Source organism: Nyctibius grandis, chromosome 16, assembly GCF_013368605.1.
Source record: "Nyctibius grandis isolate bNycGra1 chromosome 16, bNycGra1.pri, whole genome shotgun sequence".
Taxonomy (NCBI): domain Eukaryota; kingdom Metazoa; phylum Chordata; class Aves; order Nyctibiiformes; family Nyctibiidae; genus Nyctibius; species Nyctibius grandis.
Window position 1 is genome coordinate 5,317,817 of NC_090673.1, and position 25,111 is coordinate 5,342,927.

Below are 25,111 nucleotides of genomic sequence, written 5' to 3' on the forward strand. Positions count from 1 at the left end.
CATAAGAAGCCTGGAAATAGAGCACATAGTTTTAAAGACTGCTATGTAGAAGAAAAAAAAATAAGGTGTGGGGGGTGAAGGTAATCACTCAGCTGTACAGCCCACACAGGCTGCTGCAGACACCAACGCCCTTTTCCTAAGACCTTTGTTATAAGAGCCTGGCACTGTCTCACCTTGCAGGTCTGACAGCTCATGCTTGGTACTCATGAGCATGATCCAACTCTAAATTAACCTCCTCCAGAATGCACTTCCTCAGCACATTTCCACCACATTACCAACAGCACTTTCAAGAGCCTCATAACCCCCTCAACCCCTTTCTGACCTGCTTGAGAATAGAGAAGTATTTTGCATTTGTGTACCAGTTCAGCAAAACCATTTCCAAATATCAAATCTCTCTAGGGGGTAGTGAAGTACAGTCTCTTCACCCCTTTTCAACTGACACAGAGTTCTTTAAATTTAAGTGGCAGAGATGCAGAGATCTGCTGGATTAACAACAGAACTCTCCATCAGCTTTCAAAAATGCTTTTAAAAAAGGGAACATCAGATACTTTATATCATTGCTTGTATATCCCCAATCTGCTTATACCTAGAAGCCTCACAGCAGAAATCCCTGAATCTCCCCATATGGTAATAAGATAAACAGCTGCTAAATGACAGCAATTAGGTAGGGAAAAAAGAGGTACTTATCTAATTAAAAGATGCAGAGGCTGCTAAAGCTTTTAGCCTTTTTGCACAGTTCCTGTCCACGCAGATATGGATAATGCTGCTACCAGCCTCACACACAGACCTGAAAGTGTCACCATCAAGCTTTAGTTTTCTAATTTCCCAAGTCATCTCGAGGATGTGATTTTTGCAACACTTGTTAGGGAATCCTCATAAAACTCAAAAATAACAATTCCTGAGCCTTGTGTGGAGCATTCCACCGATATTCCCTAGAAGTTAGGTCCCATTTCAGAGAGGCAGCACAGGCAGAAGGTTGAGTTGTGCAGCAGCAGAACGGATTACCCATGTCCTTGCTTGTCCTTAGCCACTGAGCTCCATAATGCTCTCGTATTTAGGTGGCAGCACTGGTGGCAGACATCCAGCCTTTGCTGTTAGGCAGGGCAATGAGGCAGAGCTGCTGGGGAAGGTAAATGCTACAAACACGACCCGAAGCTGCCACCTAGTGCCTGCTGCAGGCTGCAGGCAGAGCACTCTGAACTAGATGATAAGCAACGAAGGATGTTTCTAGTTCCCAGGAAAACATTGAGCAAACAATTTTTCCTTTTGCCTGGGACAAGCGTGAGAATTTGCAACGTTAGAATTAGATTCAGGGACAATTAAGGCAGACATTTTGCTTTCTCATCCTTTTGAAGAATTACAGCACTGTGGTGTAAGCAGCTGTGATACTATACAAACACAATATATACACACAACACATATATAATACAAACAGCTCTAATTAATACAGCACCAGAGATCTGAGAGGATGCTCTAAGGAAAGCATCACATCCATTCTGCACAAAGAAGGAAAGTGACTGACTGCCAACGTCTGGTTTGGCATGCCCACCTCTAACCACAGGCCTGAGGATCTTCACCAACGTCATACTGGGCTCTCTGTCATTCCCCAGGCACAACTGCTGCCTGACTCCTCTCCATGGGATCCTGCAGGGAAGCAATGTTGACAGCCCACTGTGAACAATGCCAGGCAATCTGCTTACGGTGGAACCCTGCACAGAAGATATGCTGAAGAGGAAAGTCAAGTCCTGCTTGAATGGGATAAGAAGCAACAGCTGAAAAGGAGATAACAGGACATTGCAACAACTCTGAGTGCCCTGGCACAAGGAAACTTCAGCCAACCATAGCTCTCAAGCTAGACCCAATTCATTCTGGAGAAAGACAAGCTAATGCAAACACTCCTGAGTGACTGATCTGTTTTGAAAAATTTATTGAAATGTAAAATATTTAATAGAAAACAATACTGAAGCCTCCTCAGAGGAGGAGTTTACCACGTCAGGCATATAAAAGGGACCAGCAGGATGCACACAGACTGAGAAGGCACTGCTCGCCCATGGCTCCTGGCTCATGTGGACAGCCACATCATGCCACATCCATCATGTCCTTGAGACACAGAAGCCATGAACAGCCAGACCCAAAATGTGGTTAGCAAGGGTGTGGATACTCCTGTCCTCTAAAGACTTGTACCTGTGATCTGCAGTCTTCAAGAGAAAAGCAAAAGCTCTCAGAGGACAGACTGGCAGATCTCTATCACAGTAAAGGAAAATCAAAACCATTTAGAAAGCCTTTAGGGAGTGAGAAACATCACAAAACACATTCTTTCCTCTCTATCATTCTGCACAAAGTTCAGGGGCACTAGACACAGCAAGAAGTGCTATGACCTGTGTCCCAGGTGCATCTCCATCTTCATAAAGGTCAGGTATCAATTTTTCAGGCTGCTGCACTAGAAGGCTATTGTACTTAAGTACTATTTAGTACTATTGTGCTAAAAGGGTTCAGGAGGTATCCTAGGAGTTGAAATGAGGAAATTTGGTGGTTTCTCAAGTGTGGAATGAATGTTGGGGACTAGAACACTGAAAAGAAATACTGAGAATCAAAAGCTGCCATACTGGGACTTGAAATGACTGCTTCTGGCCACGTGTCCTATCCCTCCAGATCCAGCAACCTCTGTCGGGTTTCCAGAACGATCTCCTCCATCACCTCTGGTTTGAGAATGTCCTTGATCTGGAGTGGAAAGAAGAATGACATTGGCACCAAAAAGCAACTACTACTCTTGCACATTCTGTGGGGACGAGGGTCCCTAGCACACAGCAATGAGCAGCAAGTGCGTTCAGAGGGTTGTGGTCAAACAAGACCATCATGGCAGAGGGTCCAAGGCAAAGTCAACTTGGCCAGAGTTTGCAATTCTTACAGAGACTGTAAGAAATCAAAGGAGATGCTACTGACAACTCCTAATCTCTCCTGAAGGACACACACCAGTATTTGGGAAGGGGAGAGATTACTTAAACAGAAGTATAGCTCAAAAGAACATCCCATCTAGCTGAGTAGGCTGCTGTAGTGCGTGAAAGCAGAAGACAATTCAGATCTTATCCACTTATGAGAAGAGAATTGCCAGTGACTGTGCTGGAAGAAGTCACAGAGAAAAGCTGTACAGCAAGAAGTCAAACTGAGGGAGCCTTCCAGCAGTGCAGGATGTAGATACAAACAGAAGACTGATCCCTGTACGATACTTGCTTTTTCATTTGTTCTTAAAGTGCACCGTGCCCTCACACAAACCCAAATTTAACACTGTTTTCACAGTGATCACAGAAGGTCCATAATCCCAGCAAGGGATACACCTCTATCAGAAAATGGACCTATTCCTCTACGGGAATAATTGGACTTTGACAGAGGCAGAACCCTTCAAACTACCCCTGAAAAATATGCAAGGCAATTTATGTTATGCAGAAGGGGGGAAGGTCACGTTGTCACTACAGGATGCTTTGGAAAGGTGAAAGGAAGCCCTACCACCTAACGTACTGACTTCAGCAGCAACTGATGTGGCCTTTCCACTCCCTCCCCACAGTGTGGAATAAAGTAACCGCCACTGCTTTCTGTACCTGATGAGGAAGGGATGCTTCATAGCAATACAGGATGCTGGTGTCAAAGAGCATCAGCTTCTGAGTAACCAGAGCCACAATGCAGTTTCGGAGCCGTGAGATCACCTCCCGGTCAGACAAGGAAACGGGCTGAGGAAGGACAGAGGAAAAGAGATGAATACACAGCGAAATAATGCAAGCCTACCGTAAAAAAGCTTTGCCACCTCATACCAAACCTGGAAAGTCTCAGGTTATTCATGTGCCTCTGACTATGTTAGACTAACAAAACATCGTTGGTAGGAGAAGGTTCATCTTCCCCAAACCCTCACCTCCAAGTTGGTGGTGAAGCCCCCTGCCTCTTCATCTTTCTTCTGTGGAGTTGGGTAGATCCAGATGAAACCGTTGTTGCCGAGGATCACAGATGCACCACAGGGCAAGTTGTGGAAGTGAGTCTTCTGGCGTTTCACAAGGGAGGGCGAGACCTGAACGAGCACACCCTGGCCAAGCTGAAGAAGAGCCCATGAGAATCAGCATGAGAGACATGAGCCACTGTATATACCATTAAGTGACCAACATGCGCTCCACTCCTGGTCTAGGAGCCAGTCAATTTTAACACCTTTTCCTCTGGAACAGTGAATATAAAACCTGCCTGCCCCTGGGCGTGCTGGGAGGACTAGCTAATGCCTGTGCAGTGCTTTGAAGATAAAGAATACTCCAAGTGCTTACCACAAATGTTAATATCTTGATTGTAACTACACTTCAACCATCCCTGCAGAAAAATGAGAAGTGAGAGGCCCAATTTAGCAGAACACTTTCCCTCTTAATCCAGTCACTGTCCTTCACCCTTTGTGCAATAAGCACACTTCACTTTCACCTTTTAAGTGCTAATACCCTTGGTCTGGTAATCCCAAACTGCAGCCTACGCTCCAATGGCCCCTTGGCTTATTTCAACGCACAAAACCAAAGATAAATGCCAACAGCACAAAGCCCAGAATAGAGCCCTGGAGAGAGAAGCAAGTCACAGGGGCAATGGCCTGCAGAAGAGGAGTGATGAAGTTTGAGTCAGAAGATTTTTCTCCCCAGGGTTTAATTCGCAAGCGGCTAGTGGGGGAAACAGGACTCACAGGCTGTAATTGTGGGCAGGGAGAGCAGCAGCTCAAGGGGCAACTCAAGGGCACTCCCTGTGCTTTGGGGAAACTCTGCTCAGTGCTCCTAGGTAGGAGCCAAGATTCTTCCTAACCTGCAGGATGGGTTATAACAACACCCTGCTGTACTCCAGAGCTTTTTTCTTAAAAATCCCTCCAAAAGGCCTTATACAAGTCAACTGGAGCAGAATTAGGCCAAGACCGAGTGCTTTTGAACAACTCACCTTCCCGTATTTCAGACTCCGGGTGTGCAATGATAGAGCCCCATCAGAAAATACAGACTGGACCTCTGCCTGTCAGCGCCACTTAAGGAAACAAGGTCCCCAATGCTGCCCAGTGCCACCAGCCGCTGGATGGCCCCGGCGGGGAGCTCTCGCTGCCAGCCAGGCTAGCCGAGGTCTGGCTGTTCTCCCCACGCCCTTGGCTCTTCTGTCTGAGCACAAGCAGTGGAAGGATACACTGATGAGGTCCCCTTCCTGCAGGTAGTTCCTCATCGCAAGCTCATCTTCTGCTGATCGCCTTCTCTGAAACGCACAATGCAAGAAAAGTTACGTGTAGCTCAGAATGAGAAAACATCAGTTAATACCTACAGTGCGGGGGGACTTTAGGCTGCCATGCAGAACGCAATCTGGTCACCAAAGGAAAAGCAGGCAAACTAGCACACACTTCAGATCACTGAAGTGTTGATGTCCAAATAACACTGAGAGTTAAAGACATCAGAGCACTACAGACCCACCCACAAAACCCAACACTACCCTTGTGCTAACAGTGGGAAGGGCTCCAGAGTTTCCCAGCGCCTCAGCTTCTGCCGTGGAAGCAGAAGACGACGGGGCTCTGGCACTGCTCTGCGTGAACTACACTCACCAGTTCCCCACCAGGTAAATTCATAGACGACAACAACAAGACTGAATCTAGCCTGGAGTTGGTTTCCACTTTCCATCGCTTCTGCTGAACCTGGAGAAGAAAAAAATGTATCTGTTGATATATGCTCAAAAAATGAACAGAAGCTCTTCAGCAGAGCGGGAGGTCCTGCAGCCAGCCGAGCCTGCAGGAGAAGACAGCTCTGCTGACCGCTTCCAGCCTCATCTTGTTTAAAGCCCACGCGCTCACAGTGCCTCCACGCACAGACACTAATGTGCTTTTAGGAACGTCAGAAGCGCTCCGGATCGGACCAAGCCACGCCAGTGTGGCGGCTGGCCAGCGAGCCACCCTCCTCCTCCTCCTCCTCCACGGCACGGCAGGAAACCCCAGCTTTACCTCCGTGATCCTCCCAACCACGACATCGCCAACTTCGCCGTTGAACCTGGGAGCGGGACAGAGAGAGCGGCCCGTCAAACACCTCACCCTGCCCAGCCACGGCCCTCGCGTGGCACGGACACGGCCTCACACTCCCTGCGTGGAGCAGGCGGCCACACTCACCTGGTCTTCAGCGCTTTCACGCACACCAGCTTGTTCACCCGCTCCACGGTGCCGGCCACCGAGGCGATGAGCTTCTCCTCCTCCACGTAGGTGCCGTGGCCCCTGTGGAGAGAGCGGCCGCCTGAGGAGAGCCCCAGGCCGGCCAGCCCGAGGCCGGCCGGCCAGCGCCCCCGCCACCGCCTCCCCTCCGCCGCTGCCCCCACCTCATGTAGCCCGTGTCCGTGGTGATCGTGTCCCCCGGGGCCACCAGGTGCTTCTCGCCGCCCCGGGGCACGCCCGGCCCCACCACCCCGCGAGCCACCGGCAGCCGCATAGTGATGGCCGCCATCTTGAGTGCGGGCGGCGCAGCGCCGGCGACCCCGTCCACACGCTCCTTCCGCCCGCCATGTTAGCTGCTGGCGGGGACGCGCCTGAGGCGCGGGCGCCGCCATCTTGAGTGAGGGCGGCGGTGAGGTGTCTGGGCAGCCATTTTGGTTCCTGGCAGTAAAGGGAGTCGTGGGCTTCGCTCCGTTGGGAACCAAAGGGAGAGAGGGGCCATGTTTAGTGAGGGCACCCGGTGGGGCAGGCGGTGGGGCTGAGCGGGGCAGGCAGCCCCCAGCCAGGGCCAGCTCCCGGGGACCCCGCCCTGCCGCACCAGGGGGGCCCAAGCCCCCATGGGCCTCCCCCTGCGTCCCCAGCCTGGGGCTCCCCACCTCACTTTGGGTGGCCACCCCAAATGAAGGGCAGTGCTGCGGGCAAAGGGTGCGTTTGCCCCGGAGGGAAGCAGCACCTCCAGTTTCTGGGGGTGCCCGTGCACCTGTGTGCACACACAAGTTGTTCCCCTCCCCATGTTCTGAAGATAATCCTCTAATTCTTTTCCAAGGTGAAGGGTGGGCTCCTGGAGCTGCGCCCGCAGCCCTGCCAGTGCGGTGCGGGGAGGCCGAAGGGCGCTGGCTGGGACGGGGGCAGCAGGCTGCGGGCCAGGGGATTTCACCCGGGGACGGCTGCAGCAAGCCCACAGCTGGGGCCTGCAGGAAGGCGTACGGCAGGAGGGTGCTCAGGCTTCACTCAAACATCTCCGAGGGATGAGAAATTTACCCCTTCCCCTGGCAAAGCTGTTCCAATGGTAAAGAATATGTTTATGTGGAAGTTTTACTCATTTAATTCAAACAGCAGTTAGGATCTCAGAGCTGCTGAGAAAATACCAAGCAGTAAGAAGACAGCGATGACCTTCAGCGAATGCTTTGCTTCCTCAGGACCAAAATAAAATTTTTTATTCTTTTGAGCAAAACTTGCACCAGTAGCCCATCACAGCTGAAATATGACCATTAATTCATGGAAAAATATCAAAGAATATCAACAGCTGTTGTTTCAAATAGAGACTCTACACGTGGAGACAGGGAGGTATCAGACCAAATAATAGCACGCACTCCCTAATTAGCCAGCACTCACCCCTTCTCTTTCAGACCTGCGAAAGGGTTTGTTTTTTCTCAAAGCTGATCTTTTCTTATCCCCATTGCACTATTTGGTCCAACAAACGATGCTACATCTCCTTATTCACCTTGTGCTAGCCTATAGCCTCACTCATCCCCATCGCTATATCCTTCCCCCGGCACAGAGCAAAACAAAGCTCTCCAAACTATCCATCTTCTAAATGATAAATGTTCCAAGTAATTTTTATTTAGAATACAAGAGAGAGGTACAAATGTATTTACACTGTGTACATATACAATCAAATAATATATAATATCAAAGTTTTGTAAATAATGTTTACATAAATATTTACAAAGGTAAAGTGACTGTTGTTTGCTTTTTTTCCTGGAAGTAAAACACAGTTTGTGAGAACTTTATACATCTTAGACTTATAATTAATATTAGAATACCTTCTTTTAAGCATTATGATACACAGCCCTCCTCTCACATGTGGCAGGACTCCAGAGGGCGCTTAGAGTTGTCCTTGGGGACAGAGCTGGCCCGGGGATGGGTTTTGTCTGTCCCCAGAGGGCAGTGGAAGTAACAGCCGAAATGTTCCCTCACGGCTGCGAGGAGCCGTGGGGAGCCGTGGGGAACGGTGCTCCCGGGGCTGGAGCAGGCACAGCCCGGCAGAGCACAGTGTCCCTCACAAAACCTGCCCGTGGATGGGCATTTTCAGCTGGCACATCATCCTGGGGGTGTCCCCGCGGCACGTGGCCTGTCCCCTCTGCCCATGGCATTGCTCGGAGGTGTCGGGCAAACCCCAATGCATGGGTCGAGCTGGAGAAGGGCAGGCAAGGGGATTCAGGGGAGGAAACACGATGGTTTGCTAAATCAGGGCTGCAGAGGAGGGAAATGTGTCCCTTGGAAAGGGCCACCAGGGCCAAAGCCACCCCTGGGGTAAACACGCATGAATGGGGTGGTTGCAACAGGGCTGTGCCAGCCTTCCGCCGGGGCACGTGTCTCCCTGGGCGCTCGCTGGAGGAGAGGAGGAGGGCTATGAGCAATTTTTCTTTCCATCAAATCATCTGTAAAACCCAGGCATGACTCACCCAGGCCCAGCTTTTACACTGCCCCAGCCTTCCCCCAGTGCACTGGCAAATCCACGCAGGACACTCCAGTGTGTCCCTTCACCCCTCTCCCCCTGCCCACCCCAGGGACCAGCAGCCCACCCTACACCACATCTCTCCAGGGAGGATCCCGTGTGGTGCAGGGGGTCCCTTGCTCACCCAACAGCCTGCCAAACCCCCTGCAAACGGTGATGCTCCAACAATAAACCAGCACCCCCCCCTTCAATACACAAAGCAGCCCTGCCTCTGCCCCCCAGCTCTGCCAAGGACCAACACCCGCCCAGTTCATTGCATGTCTCAGCATCAGTCTTTGCTGTCCAAAACCCCGCTGCCGTGCCAGGGACTTCACAGCACCATGGTGGGGATGTGGTGGGCCAGGGATGCAGGATGGGGCACGGGCAGGGCCGGCGAGTGAGCCTGCAGGGAGGCGTTGGGGGGGCGATGGCGGGCGCTTTTCTGGTGTGCCCGCAGCCCGGCGAGCTGGGAGTAGGCACTTTGGCAAACCTGGCACTTGTAGGGACGCTCGCCGGTGTGCAAGCGGACGTGGTTGCGGAGGGTGGAGGACTGGCTGAAGCGGCGGTTGCAGAAGCGGCACACGAAGGGCTTGTCCAGGGTGTGGATGCGCATGTGGGAGCGCAGGTTGCTGCGGGAGTTGAAGCCGCGGTGGCAGATGACGCAGCGCATGCGCCCCGTTGTGCTGGCCCCCGTCTCCACCGCATGGAAATCCTCTGGGGACAACAGGGGACGGTCAGGCGCTGCCCTCCAGCACGGCAGCTCACCCCCTCCCCGAACCCCAAGAGTGCTGGCTACCCTAAATAACCACGCCATGCCCCCTCGCTGGCTCCCTGCCCGCTGTCGGGGAGACACCCACCCCGGGCACAGCGGGGTCGCAGGCTGGCGCTTAGGGCTTTGGGATGGGGCCAGAGCTGAGAACGGGCTCACCCAAATTTAGGTGAGGGGGAACAATCAAGCTGACCTGTCTCCTCTATAAATGGGCACAAAAAAGGGCTTTTCCCCTCCCTGGACTGCAAGCAGAGCTGGAGGGGGTGAGCGCAGGAGCCCCCAGCCCGCAGCCACGCTGCCCTGGCCTCCAGCCCGGGCTCTTCAGCAGCAGCACGCTGTGCCTGCGCTGGTCCCAGCTTCTCCCCCTGCTCTGCTGGGCTCCGACCCGGCTCTCTCAGAGCAGCGAGCAGGGCTGGGGAGCACAGATGGGGTCTGGGTCTGAACACAGCATCCCCCAAAAGTGCCCGAGAGCTCTGCTGCCTGCCCGCAGAGGAGCGCCTCAGGAACCACCAAGACAGGCAGAGAATGACAGCCCAGGGAGAGAAAAGCCTCCCGAGATGGTGATTTGGGGAAAGCTCTGCCAAATGCAGAGTGGGGACATAGGCAGCTGCATCCGCTTGGCGTTTCGCAGTGTGTCGGGGCTGCCTTCCTCCCACTCGCACGCCTGCCCTCCTCCTCCCTGCCCAGCGGGGTTGGGCAGCGACTACTGGCCACCACACCAGCAATAGCCGCAGGCAAACCGGCCCGGAGGTGACCCCCTGAATTACTGGGGACCTGCTCAAGCTGTACAGATCTGTCTCATAGTCTTTGTGTTTGTCCCCAGAGAGCTGGGGGCTCTGACATAACCCCTGGGATGTCCCTGCCCCGTGCCCACCCCATGGCCTCAGGACTAGGGACAGGGTGAACAGAGAACAGGCAGGGATGCTGCACCCATGGCTGTTTCCGATGTTACCTACCATGTTTGTTCTTCTTCTGCTCCTCTTCCAGCCCCGGCACACCCGGGATGCCCAGGAAGGTGTTATGGGAGTTCCCGTACCAGACCAGCAGCTCTTGGTCTGGAGGAATCATCTAGAAAGAGACAAACAGGGGTGTCAGGAGGGGCGATGAACCGCGTGCACCCTCGGCTGGTCACTTCACACCTACCCTGGCCATATTCCATCTCCTGTGAGACCCTGCTGCTATCCAGGACCTGCCAGCAGTCCCCAGCACCCCCCAGGCAGGCACAGCATGGCCCAGGCTACAGCACTGGAGGCGATGGCACAGCTCAGCACCATCCACCACTGGCACAGACCTGCACCATGATCTCCCCCAGGCTGGACCACAAACAACGTGACAGGCAAATAAGCAGCTACAGAGCACACAGACAGAGCTGGGGTGTCTGGATTGAAGGATCCAGCGGTCCCTGCAGCTCGGGGAGACAGGGACATGGCGGCACAGAGAGAAATAAACCATCTGTGGACCCATGAACTGCAGCAAGGCATGAGTGAGAGAGTCCAAATCAGGGAGCTGTCACAGGGAGCCCCAGCTCAGTGCCCCTGCAGAGCATTTCAGCTCCAGACAGAGCCATCGTCACCATCCTGCTGTGGGGCACAGGCAGCATCTCCCACACAGCCCCGCTGGGACTTATCGTAGCTGGTGAAAATACAGATGTGCCAGCAAGGGGTTCGTCAGCCTGAGGACTGGAGAGCTCAGGAGCTGCTACAGGAGAGCTCAGCTCGGGTGCGAGATGCTGCCTGCATCCCACACCAAAGCCCTGGTGCCTGCAACAGCCCAAGGAGATCTATAGGGCCAGGGAAGGGCTTTTACACCACCCACGCTGCCGTTTCCCTGAAACGATGGCACTTCTCCTTCCCCCGTTGTTCCCGTTATGTTCCCACACAGCCGGGGCGGCTGGAGCGAGCAGCCGGGAAACGCCATTCAAGCCTCCCCACGTGCAGCGGCCGTGGCCGGGAAGACGGATGCTGTCAAACCAGTGCAGCTGCTTCAGGCAACGCTAATAACAACATCACTTTAAAAAAAAAAAATTCATATTTTTCCTTTGGTCCCTAGTGTTAAGAACCTAATTTAGAACTTGGGAAGTCCCCTGTTCCAGAGGACGGCTTTCCATGCACAGAGTAGTCCGAGAGAAGCATCATCCACATGAAACACACATCGTAAGTTAGATCACGCGAGCGCTGAAAATTTGTCTCATTTTAAGCACCTGAAAGCAGAGGGAATTTGTCTTCATATGTTTAAGTATCCCTCTGCATAAAGACCTCACTGGGGCTGCACAGTAGGAATTTGGGAGGCGAGAGAAGCCGGTATCATTTCGCGTCCCCAATTGGTGCTGTTTCTTGGTGTCATTTTCTCTTAACAGAAAATGAGCTATTTTAAATACAAGCAAATAGAATAAAATATCGCCAAAAGGATAAAACACATTGCGTGTGTGCGTACATGCATGTTTGTATTCTGCTGGAGCTGGTGCACGTATGGCAGCAGTGGGTGAGCACCCACGTGCGTACACCCCAAAGCATTTTAAATTGCCCCCCAGGAATCTTGTAGCCTTCAGATCAAAGGCCAAAACTTGCTGCCCTCACTTTTTTTTTCCAGCAGCAGCAACTTGAAATTGCTGAGGAAGAGGATGGGAAAAACAAACCAGCAAGTAAGGGCAGGAGCAGGCAAAACACATGAAAGTATTAAAGGCAAATAGTGAAAAAGGCACCAAATAAATCTGATTTTGTGGTGGGTAGGTGAGAAAGGCATCCTGAGCAATGTTGTGCTGGAGTCACGGTGCAGCAGAAGTGGGTGCAGAGCGCCGGGAGCCAGGCAGCTCCCAGTGCCCGCCGGACAGGGGATGCAGCGGGCGCGGGGAACGAGGCTGTGCAGGGGATGGAGGGTGACAGCACCCATGTGCTGCTGAGAGAGACACCGCTAAGGTCAGATCCTGCCCGAGTCGGAGCTCTTCCAGCTGGTCTCTGCACTCTCGGTCCAGGATTTGTGGTGAGGGAGGCGACAAGGCAGGAGCGGTGGGTAGCGAGCAGGGAGCTCGCTCGGGTCCGAGATGCTGCATTTGTGTGCCCGTGACTCCATGCTGGGGGATTAACGAGCACCGAGAGAACCCCAGAAGGAAAATCCTCTCTCACTTTTCCTTTTCTTGTTGGGTGCACAAACCCCAACGAGTCTGAACAAGCGATCGGTTTTGGACTGCATGTGTGTGCACACACGCGTGCCTGCAGGCGCTTTGCGCTGGCACAGGGGGGAATGGGGAGCCCATGAAAGACCCTGTCTTTCCAACTTGTGACCCAGCTCCTCGCACACTCCCTGCTTCCCTTCCTCACCCTCTCATAAGGAAAGCCCCGGCGCCTTCTGCTCCTCCCGGCACGGAGGGACCCACGCCGGCACGGAGGGAGCAGGACGATGGCCGCAGTGGGACAGCAGGCACCCTTCATCCCCACTTTCATCTCCCCATCACTCGGGGTTCTGCACTCTCAACATTTCAACTTTGCCGCTTGTGCTGAGGGAATTAAACTCATCCTGCCCCGGCGCTCGCTGCTTCAGCCCCGGGAGCGAGCCTGCAGGCTGACTGTGGCTGAACGGGGCCCCGACACGCACCTCCCCAAATATCGGCTCACCTGCCCCATTGTCTGTGCACGCACAAGGTGTGAGAAACACGGCTGTGTTCCCAATTACACCACAGCTACCTGGAATTATTTTACTACTTTGCATCATTTAAGAACAGTAATAAAAAGCAATTAAGCTGCTGTCACAACAGGCACAGCTGCCCACAGGAATATCAGGTGTTAAAACTGGCTGCAGCTGGAGCCTATGGAGGGGTGGCCGGGGTGGGGAGAGCAGCACAGAAGCACCTGGGGCTCTTGCTGCGCTGAGCAGGGAAAGGCAGCAGAGCCCCGAGGAGGCACACAGGACTCTCCCGCAGCAGGAGAAAATACCTGTTCTCTTACCCACCCACTCGCCTTTCCCATCCCACTGCGGCAATCCCAAACCCAGCCCTGATATTGGCTCAGTGCAGGATGGAGCTGTGGTCTTGTGCTGTGGAGCATCGGAGCATCTGCTCCTCTGTAAGCCAGCGCAGGAGCCCAGATAGACCTGGGAGCTGCCCCTGCCCACAGAACCAGCGGGCACTCGTGCTTAAGACCCTCTCCCAGCTGCAAGCAGCCGTGGGAGCCCGCGCTCCTGAGCATGAGGGACTCGGGACCCCATATCGGAGAGGGACAGCCCCACGGAGCTGGTCTGGGGTGGAACAGGAGACAATCCCTCTCGTGACTCTAAGCTGAAGCAGCTGCACAGGGACACATCCCCAGGCTACAACTTTCCTCCACCTGCAACAGCACCGGGTGATGGGGACACAGTACACAAGCAGGGCTGGTCCCCGCCGTCACACCGCTGGCATTGTGTGACTTGTAGGCACATCAGTAATGCCGGGGAGCCAGACACTCACCTCCCTCAGGGTCTCCCGTGGGGAGCTGTGGGACGGGGGTACCTCCAGCCTTCGCCCCATGGCACGGTAGCCTGTGCCCTGCGATGTCCCTGGGATCCAGCGCCTGCCCCTGCTCCCACCAGCGCTTCATACAGGAGTGTGTGGATGAGCTGGGCAGGATGAGGCCCTTCCCCACAGCCCACTGCGGAAAGCCTGAGGCACAGCTGTACTAGCACCGCACCCTGCCCTCTGCAGCCCCGATCCTCTTCTCATGCTCTGTTTGTGGCCAGAGATCCTTGTGACCCCCTGGGCAAAAAGCTGTGCAGAGTCAGGCACCGCCTGCACTCAGCATCTGGCTTTCACAGCAACCGCCTAAACTTTTCCCTGCTGCAGAGAAGCAGGTTCTGCACAAAATCCCATTTTTCAAAACCCCGTTCCTGTCCGAAGCCCCGGCTGGGCCAGGATTGCAGCTCTTTTCATGCTTTACACCCCAAAACAAGCCTGGGCAGTGTTTGCTCTCCCTCTGCTCAGCACACATCACCCCATGAGCCCACCAAAAGGGGACAGAGAAGAGAAAGGCCATTCGCTACTCCCTTGGGTCTCCCTGAATCCCTTGCAATGGCCTTTCCCAGGGGATCTGGGTGCCAGGGACAACAAAGCCACCCTGTGCTCCCACAGACACCCCAGCAATGGCCCAAGGAGCAAGGGAGGGTCTGTGGTGTGGGGGTCCCAGCACCCTGCTCCCCTCCTGCAGCTGCCTGGCTCCCCCCAGCCCCGCTTACCTCAATGGCCTTATAGAAGATGCTGTTCCCAATCTGAACCACCTCCAGGTTCTGCTCCTGCTCGTTCCGGGCACATTTGATGTAGGTCATCCAGCTACGGTGGTCCTCCTGGCTGGCATCGATGAAGTACCGCACCGTGCCATCTTCGTTGAAGACCTGTGAGGGGAAGAGAGCAGTTGGTAGCGATGCTGCCCACAATGGACCGAGTGGTTCCACCTCCTGCCTCTGGGATCAAGTCCCCCGGCTGGGGACAAGCTCAAAGCCAGCACGGCCTCGGGGCTGAGGCCCGGCCAGCAGCCAGGAGATGCCCGAACCCTTCCTGCTCATGGTGCTCGACTGTGCACCCACAGCGGGGCTGAGGAAGGGTGCCCTACTCTCGCTGGCGGGGCCAGCCCGTGCCCACCTGGATAACCCAGCTCCCTGCCTCAAACCCCTTCTTGACAGAGCCCCGCCAGCTGCACGACCCCAAAGGGGTTCTTCAGCATCCTGCAGCTGCCCGCAGGAGCGGGGGTACCCATGGGTGGAGGAGGAAGGTGCCTGCCAGACCTGGCCCTCGGGATAAGATGCTTTGCAGGGTGGCAGGAAAGGTGAGGCAAGTTTCTATTAGGCATAAAATTATAATAATAATAATAAATAATAATTACTAATAATTTAAAAGTGCAAGTCTGACACTCAGTGAAAAAAAAAAAAAATGAGGAAAACCCTCTCTACTCGCCGAGCATTAATGCGTGATGTCCTGGAAGCTCAGATCCCCCCAGACCCAGGCTAACCACACTGGGGTTGGGACAAAGCTGGTTTCGCCCGCCGTGCAGGGTGCAGGCAGCTGCCAGCTGGGTGTTTCACCACGACAGGGAAGAGCAGGGTGTGATCCTGCCGAGTGAGACACGAACAACAGCGTTTTGGGGCTCCTCCGAGCGCTGGCTGCACCCCGAGGGCTGGAGAAGCCTTGCCCTTCACCTGCCCCGGAGGAAGCCAGGTCTTTGCATGAACGGGGAAACTAAGGCACGGGGAGGGTGCCTCACGGCACACCAGCACAGGACAAAGCCCCCGGGCCCAGCACCCCGTCCCAGCCGGGACTGGGGGGGTCGTTACCTCCCACATGAGGTTGTTGTTCTTGCACAGGTCCACGTGCTCCGGCGAGATGACCCTGCCCGTGAACGGTCCCATCTCGGTGCCGGCCTTGATCCAGGTCTTGGAGAAGATGCCGAGCCCTTCCCCGGGGATGGAGCTCTGGGCGATGATCACCTCCGAGGGCAGCACCAGGCTGGACAGCTTCTGCACCTCTGCGGGCGGCGGGAGAGGGCTCGGAACGGGGCCCCGCCGCCTCCACCCCCGCCCGTCCCACCGCCCCCGGTCTGGCCGCGGGGAAGGGCCGGGGAGCCGCCGGGGTGCCCGGGGAGGGGGGCAGCGGGGACCTCTCCCCGGCCCCAGCCCGGATCGCGGGGCTGAGCCTTTTAAACGCCCACCCGGGCTCCTACAAAGCGGTACAAGGTTCCCCCCGGGGCATTGAGGAGGTACCTGGGAAAAGCAGCCCGGGCTGGGCGAGGGAGCGGGGCTGAGAAAGGAGGTTAAATGGTGTCTATTTCGGCCCATCCAGCAATTTGTCATGCTGTTAAAGTGATCTGCATTCATTAAACTCAACTAGAAAGAAATTGCTAATTCTAAATTCATTAGTCCTTTAGGAATGCTGTAGCGGTACATTGTGCCTGAATGGCGCAAGGGCTTGTTTAAAAGGGCCCAGGAATTCCTCTTACAAAATGGGGAGATGAGATGGTTGACATATCGTGAATGGAAATGGAATTAGCCTTCATGGTAAATTAAGAGAGGAACAGAAATCCGAGAGGAGGGAAAAGGGAGCCGGGACGCCCCGGCGATGCCGGGGCGAGAGAAAAGAGATTGTCCCGGGCGGCTGAATGCGGGGCGGCCCCGGCCCCCTCCCCAGCCCGCGGTTTAAGTGGGAACTTTCTCAGGTCAAGCCCAAGTTAACCAAATGAATTTAAAGCCCTTTTCCCCCAGTCAACTGCTATTACACGCCTGGGGAGAGCGGGGCGCCGGGAGCCGCATCCCGCCGCCGGGCACCGGAGACTGGTCCCGGGGCCGATAGGGGGGTCCGGGGTGATGGAGAGGAGGGGGGGGGGGGGGTCCGGTGCCTCCACTCACCTCCGGAGAAGGACTGAGCCAGGACCTCGGCCGTGAAGGCGGTCTTAGGGCTGCTCTTCTCCTCGAAGAGCTGCTCGCCCAGGACGTTTCTCCAGCGGCCGTAGAGGAAGCTGTGCAGGATGTCGGAGGTGATCACCTCGGCCAGCGAGAGCCCCTGCGGCTTCAGCCCGGGCTTGAGCACCAGCGCTTCGGCGGGCAGCACCGAGCCCATCATGGGGGCGAGGCGGCGGGCGGGCCGGGCTCGGCGGGACGCGGGCGGCGGGCCGGGCTCCGTGCCGCTCGGCGGCTCCCGCCCGGCTATATATGAGCTTCATTGACCCTCCTAATTGGTTATTAATGACCTCCCTGACGTTGGCGGAGAGACTGGGGCTGCCGGAGCGAGGCGAGCCGTCGGAGCCCCCCCGCCTCCTCCTTCCCATCCCTCCCCTCCTCGGGGGTGGGGTGGCTGGAGGGAGGGAGGTAGGGACACGGCGAGCACACACACACACACACATACACCCCGCACTCTCCCCACACACCCACCCCCGCACCGGCTCAGCCCCCCGCACCCCCCGGCCCAGGCAAACCCAAACCTGGGCACTCACCCCCGGCCAGAAGCCGGGCAGGGCGAAAAAAGCAACGAAACGGGCAGCGATGCCCCCGCCGGTGCCCCACGGACGGGGCGCGCCCTCGGGCACGGTCCTGCTCCCTGCCTGGCCCCCGAGCTCGTTTTGGGGGTGAAACGCGGCGCTTTGGGGCCGTTGCGCGCTACAACGAAATCGGCGGCCCCGACGCCGCCAGCCCCCGCTGCTCGGCAGTATTTGGCCCCCGCGGCCCCGGGTGAACGGGACCGGGATCCCGCAGCGGGTCTCGAGCCGCCGCGGCTCCCCGCTGTCCCCCACATCCCCGGCCCGGCGGGTCGGTACCGGCGGCCCCGCAAGGAGCCGGCGCGGCCCCCCTAAACCACGAGGAGGGTCCCCAGGCACAGAGCGGGGTGGGTGCGCGCCCCCGGGTCTAGTCCCCGCTTGCACCCAGGGCCAGGCTCGCCCGGCTGCGACTACCAGCCGAGCCGGTCCCCAAACGCGCGTCCCCGTTGCATTTCCCAGGGGCAGGTGGGAAGGGCCGGGAATTGTGCCCACGGGTGAAAGGGGCCGGAGTGAATCCCTCACCTCCCCACAACGGCAACCGTGTCCTGCCGTGTCCTCCCCGGCGCCGGACCCCCGCGTCGGGGGGAGGCTGCAGCATCTCTGGGGCTCTGTCGCCGCAGCATCCCCACCTCCGCACCCAAACATATCCCCTGGCCAGCCACGGTGCCCACGCCACCCCACCGAGCCCCTGGAGCCCCCCTTGTCCCCCAGGAAGGTGGCACCAGAGCGGTCCCCACCATTCAGTGCTCCCCTCCCTCAGGGCCCGCAGCTTTGCCGGCTCAGCAAAGGGTTAATCTTTCCTGGATTTAAACCCAATCCTGCTGTGTCGGAGCTTAGAGCCCTCTCCTCAGCCTTGTTCTTTTGATTTTCATGGGGGCGAGGGGCTGTAAAGGGCTGGGCTGGGGGGGAAGAAGGATGGGCCCCCAAATTCCTCCAGCCCTCATAAAGGCCGGCTCCTGCGCTCCAAACCCCCGGGCAGCCCCGCTGGGTCCAAATCCTGCCCGGAGAAGGAGCCGGGTACAGCCAGACATCCCCCCAATCCACCCCCCCAGCCCCCGGGTGGGTATTTGATAGAGTGAGGTTGTCGGGCGGCTTTTCCCCTTGGCAGGGCTGCCCGGCGAAAGGGATGTTACAACCCAGGTGCAATTATTTCTATTAACCTAATCAAGAAGAGGCGCAAATGTCAGGAATCAACCCAAACCTGCGCTTCCTGAGGGTGTTTGCCCGGAGAGAGGCAGCGCTGCCCTAAAAAGGGGAGGTTAATAACCTGCTAGGGGTTGGTTTGGGTTTTAATATGCATAAAAATAAGTTTATTTGTTTTTTTCTGGACTTTGGCTATAGGAGCCTTGTGAATATTTCTCCTTTGCTAAATATAACGCATCAGGTGGAAAGCTTTCCCAGCACACGTCTCCCCCGGCCGCCGGGGCAAAACGATCCCCTCGGAGTGCTCCTTGCTTCCCCCACCCCAGGAAACACATCAACCCTCAAGTTATCCCGGGACAAAAAAAATAAAAAAAAAAAGTGCTCTTAAAAAAAACCCTGCGGCTCCGGTGCGGGCTGCGGGGGGCTCGGGGTGCGGGGGGCTCGGAGGTGATGGAAAAAGGTGGGGGGAAAAAAAATCCTTCTATTTTCTGCGTGGTTTTAAATATCCCCAGCTGTTTCCCAAAGCTTCTTCCCGGTTCTAGGAAGGTGCTTTGGTGTGTATCACCGCCCCCCCTCTCCTCGCTTCTCTCTTTTTTTTTTTAATATCGCAGCTATCCCTCCTTTTTAACATTTAAGAGGAAACAAGTTTAATATTCATGGCTGTTAATAGAGAAGGCCCATTATCGCCGCCCCATTGTTCTGAGCCCCGCACAATGCTGCTTGTATTTTCATGTGTATATTCCCAAAGTTCCTTCTGAGCGTTTAGTGAGCACTTTAATATTCATGGGTGTTAATAGAGAAGCCCTCAGTATATTGGCATATTGTTGGGAGGTGTACATATTGGTCTGACTTTGAATAGCCACAGTCCTCTTTTCTTTTGCTCTGTTTTGCAGGGTTGATGGGCCAGGAGTAAATGGGCATTTTTTCCCCCCCGTCTCCCCCTTACAGAGAGAACATCTTTATTCCAGTCCCAGACTTTCTGGTTTCCCATTCAGGACCCTCAGAAATAATGTCAGGCAGAAGAAAAGTGGAGCAAATCAATCTTTCATGGTCTTTTTGAGACCAATTTGACATCCATGGACTCTTCTTTTCTTTCACAGCCTACAAGGGGATGGTCAGGATCTGGACAAGGTTGGGGTCTGATGAGGGGAGACATGGGATCATAATGCAGCAAAGAGAGAAAAGAAAAGCAAAACAAGAAAAGATTGCAGGGATGGGGTGATGGAGGAAAAATGAGGGTGAATGACAGTGCAAGAAAGGAGATTAGAGCCCAGCAGCTGCTTTTTGGGGGGCGGGGGGGAGGGGGGGGAGCTCTCTCCCCTCTTCCAGCCCTTCGCATGAATAGGATTTGAACAGAGCGGAGATTGATTTATAGTTATTGCAGTTGAACATTTATTGCTCTTAAAGAGTGGCGGGGAGAAAAGAGAGAAAAGGGGTTTGAAAAGCTCCTTTCTGTATTAAAGAGGTATCAAATGAAGACTGCTGAGATAATATACAGTGGCCAATGGGAATTTGATTTGCTTTAAAATTTAACTCTTGTGGGGCCGCCGGGACCGGAGCCGCCGCTGCCCCGGGCCGCCGCAGCCGATGGTCGTTTCTCCAGCCCCGCAAACTGCCCGGCTCCCCCGCAACCATCCCCGGGCGGCTCCCGTGCGCGGCGGGGGAGCGGCTGCAGCCGCGAAATTATTAGTATTTCGTCGTTATTACGATAATTTTTTTGTTGTTGTTCTGTAAGGAAGGTGAAGGCAGGCGGGGTGCGGAGCTACGAAATAACCGGTGCAGGGAAGAGCTCTTGTCGGAGCTGAGTTTTTCTGCTCTAAAACCGGCGGTTTCACCTCCCCGGCGGCAGAAACGCGATCGCAGCCGAGTCCCCGCGGGCGCAGAAAGGAGCCCATTGTTCAATGGGGAGAAATACATTTTTAGCGGTGATTGAAAGCTCCCTTCTCGTTTGAACTCTAGAAGAAAGTCCCTGGCAGGGAAGAGCATCCCCCTCCCTCTGCCCCAACATCTGTTTGGAGCAATCCAGGCTCTAGGGCAGAGCTCTGCCCTCTCCCAAAGTCATTAAAAAGATATTAGTTGAGCTGAGAAAAGTCCAGCGCAGCCCCCGATCCGGGCTGCGGGGGGTGTGTGTCATTAAAGACGATTTTGGATTTGCCAGTGCTAATAGCAGGCGAAGGGACACACGGGGTCCGAGTACAAAAGCCCCTGGCCCCCGCCGCCCCGCCGCGCCCTGCCCGCTGCCCGGGGCCCTGGTACCCGCGGCCGGCGCGGCCGGACCCGCCGAGCCCATCCCCGGCTCCGAGCGCCCCGCCGAGCGCCGCGGGAAAGGCGGCGGGGGCCGGCCCGGGAGCCCAGGGGCGCAGGTGCTATGGCTGCATCCCCCGCACCTCCACGGGCTGCAAATGCCCCGGGAGTCGGAGGGAAGGGGGCGGGCAGGAGGGTCCATCGCACCCCGGATGGTGCCGGGGGAACCGGGGCAGGGGGAATCATCGCACCCCTGCTGGAGCCGGGGCAGGAGGATCGTCACACCCCTGATGGAGCCGGGGCAGGGGGAATCATCGCACCCCTGCGGCTGCCACAGGAGCCAGGCGCCTCCGAAGTTGCTAAATGTGTCATTTATTAAAGCATTCAGGGGGCTTTTCTTTGGCGTTTGCTTGCAAACTCACAAAGGCCGAGCTGCTGTTTGGGGGTCTTTTCTGATGGAAAAAGGGCTCGGAGACCCCCGGCACAAAAGAAATCCTGGCAGTGCTTTCAATGGCCAGGACTCAATGAGGGGGACCCTGCGCGCAGCGGGCGGGGGCGAGGGGCCGCCCGGTGCTGCCTGAAAGGCAGGCCTGAATGTAATGGGGAGATCTGCGTTTATTTGTTGGGATCACATTTAATTAGCTTAGTACAACCCTTGAAAGACAAAGGGACCTCAATCTGGATCCAATCTGAAGCTCGTTTGGAGAACGAGGGCTCCTGGAAAAGTCAAAAGAGAGAAAGGAGAAAGAAAGGGGAGGCTGGGAGAGAAAGGGGCTGGGGGCCCAGCCAGGTGACTGGCACGCGTGAAACAAGGGGGCCTTTTGGGCACAAGGCAGGGCTCAAAAGGGAGGGAGGAAAATAGCCTCTTCCTCAGGTTTTACCTACTTAAACCCCCTGAAGGGGCTGAAGCTGAAAAGCCTCAATAGGGGCTAAGGAGGCTGCAAAGCAAACAGTGGCGCTGGAGAGGGGGCTCGGGCCCTGCCGCCGCCGCAGTTGGCGGCACTCGGTTATGGGAATGTGCCCAAATGTTACCTGCACCCGGGAACGCTCCCGCTGCCACCGGCTGCCCTGGAGCAGGCGGCGTGGGGGGACGAGGCGATGCCCAGGGAGAATCTGGGCTGCGGGGTCCGGCGGGCTGGCTGCCCCCCACCCCAGCATGGGGTCCCTCGCCAGCCCCCGTGCCCCCCCATAAGCTGAGTCCCCCCTGTGCCACCATCTGCCCTGCTCCGGGCCCACCCAGCACCCCTGCCCCGTGGCGTGGGGTGTTGCCCCATGTGCCAATGGGGCCGCTGCTGGCCTGGGGCACCGAGGAGGGGTCCCCATGGGTGCACACCTTGCTCCAGGGCAGCCCCCAGCGTCCCCCCCTTCCCTGTGCCAACACAGGGCACGCGCGGGTGGGTGGTGTGGAGGATGCACTGCCACCTCCCCAGGAGCAAAAAAGAAGGAGAGCAGCCGTCCCCAAAGTGCCACATCCACGGGATGGAGCTGAACGGGCCCTCGCCCCCCCCAAATCGCATGCTGCCTGTCCCTGCTCTCCTGCGCGGGGGCCAGGAGCAGCGGGGAGGCTTCGGCGTGCCCCCAGGCAGTGCCAGCCCCTCGGTGGGTCCCCAGCAGCTCTGGGCTGGGGGGGGTTTGGTGCGGTGAAGCCGTGACCCTCCCGGCAAGCGCTCCGGCACCGAGGGCTGCAGCCCCTCCGAGCCAGGCGGGCTGATTGCACTGCTCGGCAAACGAGCTTTAGGGCATTATTTGCCTCCATTTCACTCTGCGGGAGGCCGCGGAGCCGAGCAGAGATGCTGCGTGCTCGCCCCTCTGCTCTTGCTCGCTTTCTTGCCTTTTTTTTTCCCCATTCCATTTTTTTAAGCGGTATTTCCAGGAGTATTTTGGCAAGGGGGGTCACGGTGCACAAAAGCAAACAGAGGAGGAAAAAAAAATCACCTTCCCAGCTTTGTCCCACCACTTCGCAGGGATGAGGCAGCCTCGAAACGAAACATGACTGTGGCAAATCGTGGCTGTAACTCCTCGGCTGCCTTTGCGGTGCTGCAGCTCGGCGAGCAGGGCCAGTGGCCCGGGGTGGCCGGATGCCAGCGCCCACTGAGGCAGCCCCAGCGCCGCGGGGCCCTCGCTGAGCTGCTGGGAAACACTCGGTGTGAAATGCCCTCGCGATGGCTTTTCTGCCCACGATCGACCGTGTTGGGTGGGGATGAAGGAGGCACTGAGGGGTTCAACCTCCTCGAAGCGGCCGGGTGCTCGCAGGGGCCCTGGCGAGGCCGGGCCAGGCTGTGGGGCCAGGCACAGCCCCGCCTGCTTGCCCTCATCTCTGTGGTCTCCGCACCCAGGCTGGATGCCAAAGGTGCTCCCCGCCATGAAAGGCTCCTCCCTGACAGCACAGAGCAGGAGGGAGCCAGGGGGGATTGGGGCTGCAGAAGCAGGAAAGTCTCTGCACCTTTTCCTCCCCCCTGGCAGTGACCTGGGGAGGGGACAGTCTCATCCCACCACTGTCCCTCCCACATCCCATCATCACCTCTCCCACATCCTACCATCACCTCTCCCACATCCCACCACTGTCTCTGCCACATCCCATCACCGTCTCTCCCGCAGCAGCAGCTCCAGCTGCTGGACTTGGACCCACGCTGGCGTCCCTGGCCCGTGGCTGGGCAGCGTCCCCGGGGCCAGGGGACGAGGGGAGGGATGAGCCCAGGCACGCTGGGGGAGGCAGCGTGGGCCATGCCTGGCCAAGGCGGAGGGCAGGGATGGGTGCCGGGAGCGGGGCTGCCCTGCACGGGTGACCCCGGCCGCGGCTCCTGCCCTTCGCCGGCCCTATTCTCTCCAAAACAAACAGAACAACAGCCCCTGCCTCCCTGTGTGACAACTCCACGGCAGCGAAGTTTAATATTCCCCGGTGAATGGCCCAAACAAGGAGCCCCGCAGGTCGGTGCCGCTCACCAGGACCTGGCCGCCGGCGAGTGATGGCTCGCACAAAGGGAATGGGACCATCTAATCCCCTGGGACAGCAGCACCTGCGCCCTGGCCTGGCCGGGATTAAAGGGGAGCGAGCTGGCCTCTGCGAAGATCAGAGGCTTCTTCATGGCGGCCTTGAAATAGGATTTGCTCAAGTGATAAGGGGCAGGGGGGGAAGATAATCGGGGGGGGGCTGTTGGTACCTGCCCCCACGTCAACCCCAGAGATGCTCTTTTTGGGTCACCTGCCTTGAATCTGGTGCCCCAGACCTGGAGGGAGGTGGCAGGGGGGACCCGCTGCCCCGTCCCCCTCGTCCCAGGGGCAGCTGGTCCCTCCCCACCGTCCCCCTCCATCCCCAGCACCCACTGGGGTGCCGCCGAGACAAGGGTGGGGGCTCAGTGCCCGCTCGCCCGCTGCCCTCAGCTCCGGGGGCTGCTGTCTCCTCTCGCCCACAGACCAGGGAGCCGTGCCTATTGCAACTCATCTTCACATCACATAACTCTGTTTTCTGCTGTTTTCCAGCATGAAACGTTGTGGAAAATTCCCTTCGTGTCTTTTCCAGCCCTAAGAGGGCAGGGAAACGCCCTGCCTGGGATGGGCACCCTGCACCGCTGCTACTCACAGCAAAGCCAGGGGAAAAACCTCCAAACCAGCCAACCAAAGGTGAAACAGCTCCTGTCGTGGAATAAAACACCCATGTGTTGCTTGGCAGGGGACACCGACACCTTTATCTGCACAGGACCAACGTGACACTGCACGAGCCTAATTCCTTGCCCCGTGCCACAACCCGACAAGCACCAACAGCCCCAAAAATCCCCGGAGAGGGCGACGAACCGAGCGGGTTTGCAGGAGAAGCGACAGCACAGGTGGGACCTCGCGAACGTCTGCCTCACGTCACAAACCTTCACGTTAAACACCACGAGCTCTCCCTCCGACCGCCCGTCACCCCCCCCAGCTTACTGTAAGGATACTGTTGCTCTGGTGCAATTAAATATTTAATACTTGGAGAAGAAAAAACAAGTCCCACGCCTGCTTGTCTCTTTCAATAACCATTTCGGTTCATCTCGCACTGTCCATAACGTAGTTTGTTTTCAATTCATGCAAAATTAAAGGAAGTATTTCAGACTACCTTCAAGTCTCTCCTCTGCCCCCAAAATAGCCTTTGCCTGTTCAGGCAGACTGAATATACAGCACAGGGAAGCGTCGGGGTCACGGTGAGCCCAACAAGATGCTTCAGGGATGTGCTTTTTCGGGCTGCTGCTCTGAAATGGTTTGCAGACGGACCACAATAAATTTCTACTTAGAACTAAGTGTCTGTGCCTGACGAGCGGGGCCGG

At 56.6% G+C, this 25,111-nt stretch overlaps 2 protein-coding genes across 2 annotated transcripts; both read right to left on the reverse strand.

The window, feature by feature from the left end:
* Window positions 1-1,910: 1,910 nt before the first annotated feature.
* EXOSC2 (exosome component 2) lies at window positions 1,911-6,497 on the reverse strand. The gene is made up of 9 exons (XM_068413982.1): window positions 6,343-6,497; window positions 6,140-6,241; window positions 5,978-6,023; window positions 5,585-5,674; window positions 5,179-5,244; window positions 4,945-5,013; window positions 3,905-4,081; window positions 3,597-3,725; window positions 1,911-2,721 (listed from the first exon to the last, which is right to left on the reverse strand). The coding sequence occupies exons 1-9, from the start codon at window positions 6,465-6,467 to the stop codon at window positions 2,641-2,643; spliced, it is 885 nt and encodes a 294-aa protein (XP_068270083.1). The 5' UTR covers window positions 6,468-6,497; the 3' UTR covers window positions 1,911-2,640.
* A 2,509-nt stretch (window positions 6,498-9,006) lies between these two features.
* PRDM12 (PR/SET domain 12) lies at window positions 9,007-17,017 on the reverse strand. Its single transcript, XM_068414135.1, has 5 exons — window positions 16,804-17,017; window positions 15,736-15,926; window positions 14,644-14,799; window positions 10,401-10,512; window positions 9,007-9,389 (listed from the first exon to the last, which is right to left on the reverse strand). Exons 1-5 carry the CDS (start codon window positions 17,015-17,017, stop codon window positions 9,007-9,009), a joined length of 1,056 nt encoding a protein of 351 aa, XP_068270236.1.
* Between the last annotated feature and the right edge of the window lie 8,094 nt (window positions 17,018-25,111).

Bases quoted from the DNA above. Each gene is read 5' to 3' on its own strand.
- EXOSC2 (XM_068413982.1), bottom strand. From the start codon at position 6,467: ATGGCGGCCATCACTATGCGGCTGCCGGTGGCTCGCGGGGTGGTGGGG. The intron at 6,242-6,342 runs GTGGGGGCAGCG...CTCTCTCCACAG, and splicing joins ACGGACACGGGCTACATGAG to GGGCCACGGCACCTACGTGG. The intron at 5,014-5,178 runs GTATCCTTCCAC...TGGCGCTGACAG, and splicing joins AGGAAGGGGACCTCATCAGT to GCAGAGGTCCAGTCTGTATT.
- PRDM12 (XM_068414135.1), bottom strand. From the start codon at position 17,017: ATGATGGGCTCGGTGCTGCCCGCCGAAGCGCTGGTGCTCAAGCCCGGG. The intron at 10,513-14,643 runs GTAAGCGGGGCT...GTCTCTTTCTAG, and splicing joins TCTTCTATAAGGCCATTGAG to ATGATTCCTCCAGACCAAGA. The intron at 9,390-10,400 runs GTAGGTAACATC...TGTTGTCCCCAG, and splicing joins GCAGAAGAAGAACAAACATG to AGGATTTCCATGCGGTGGAG.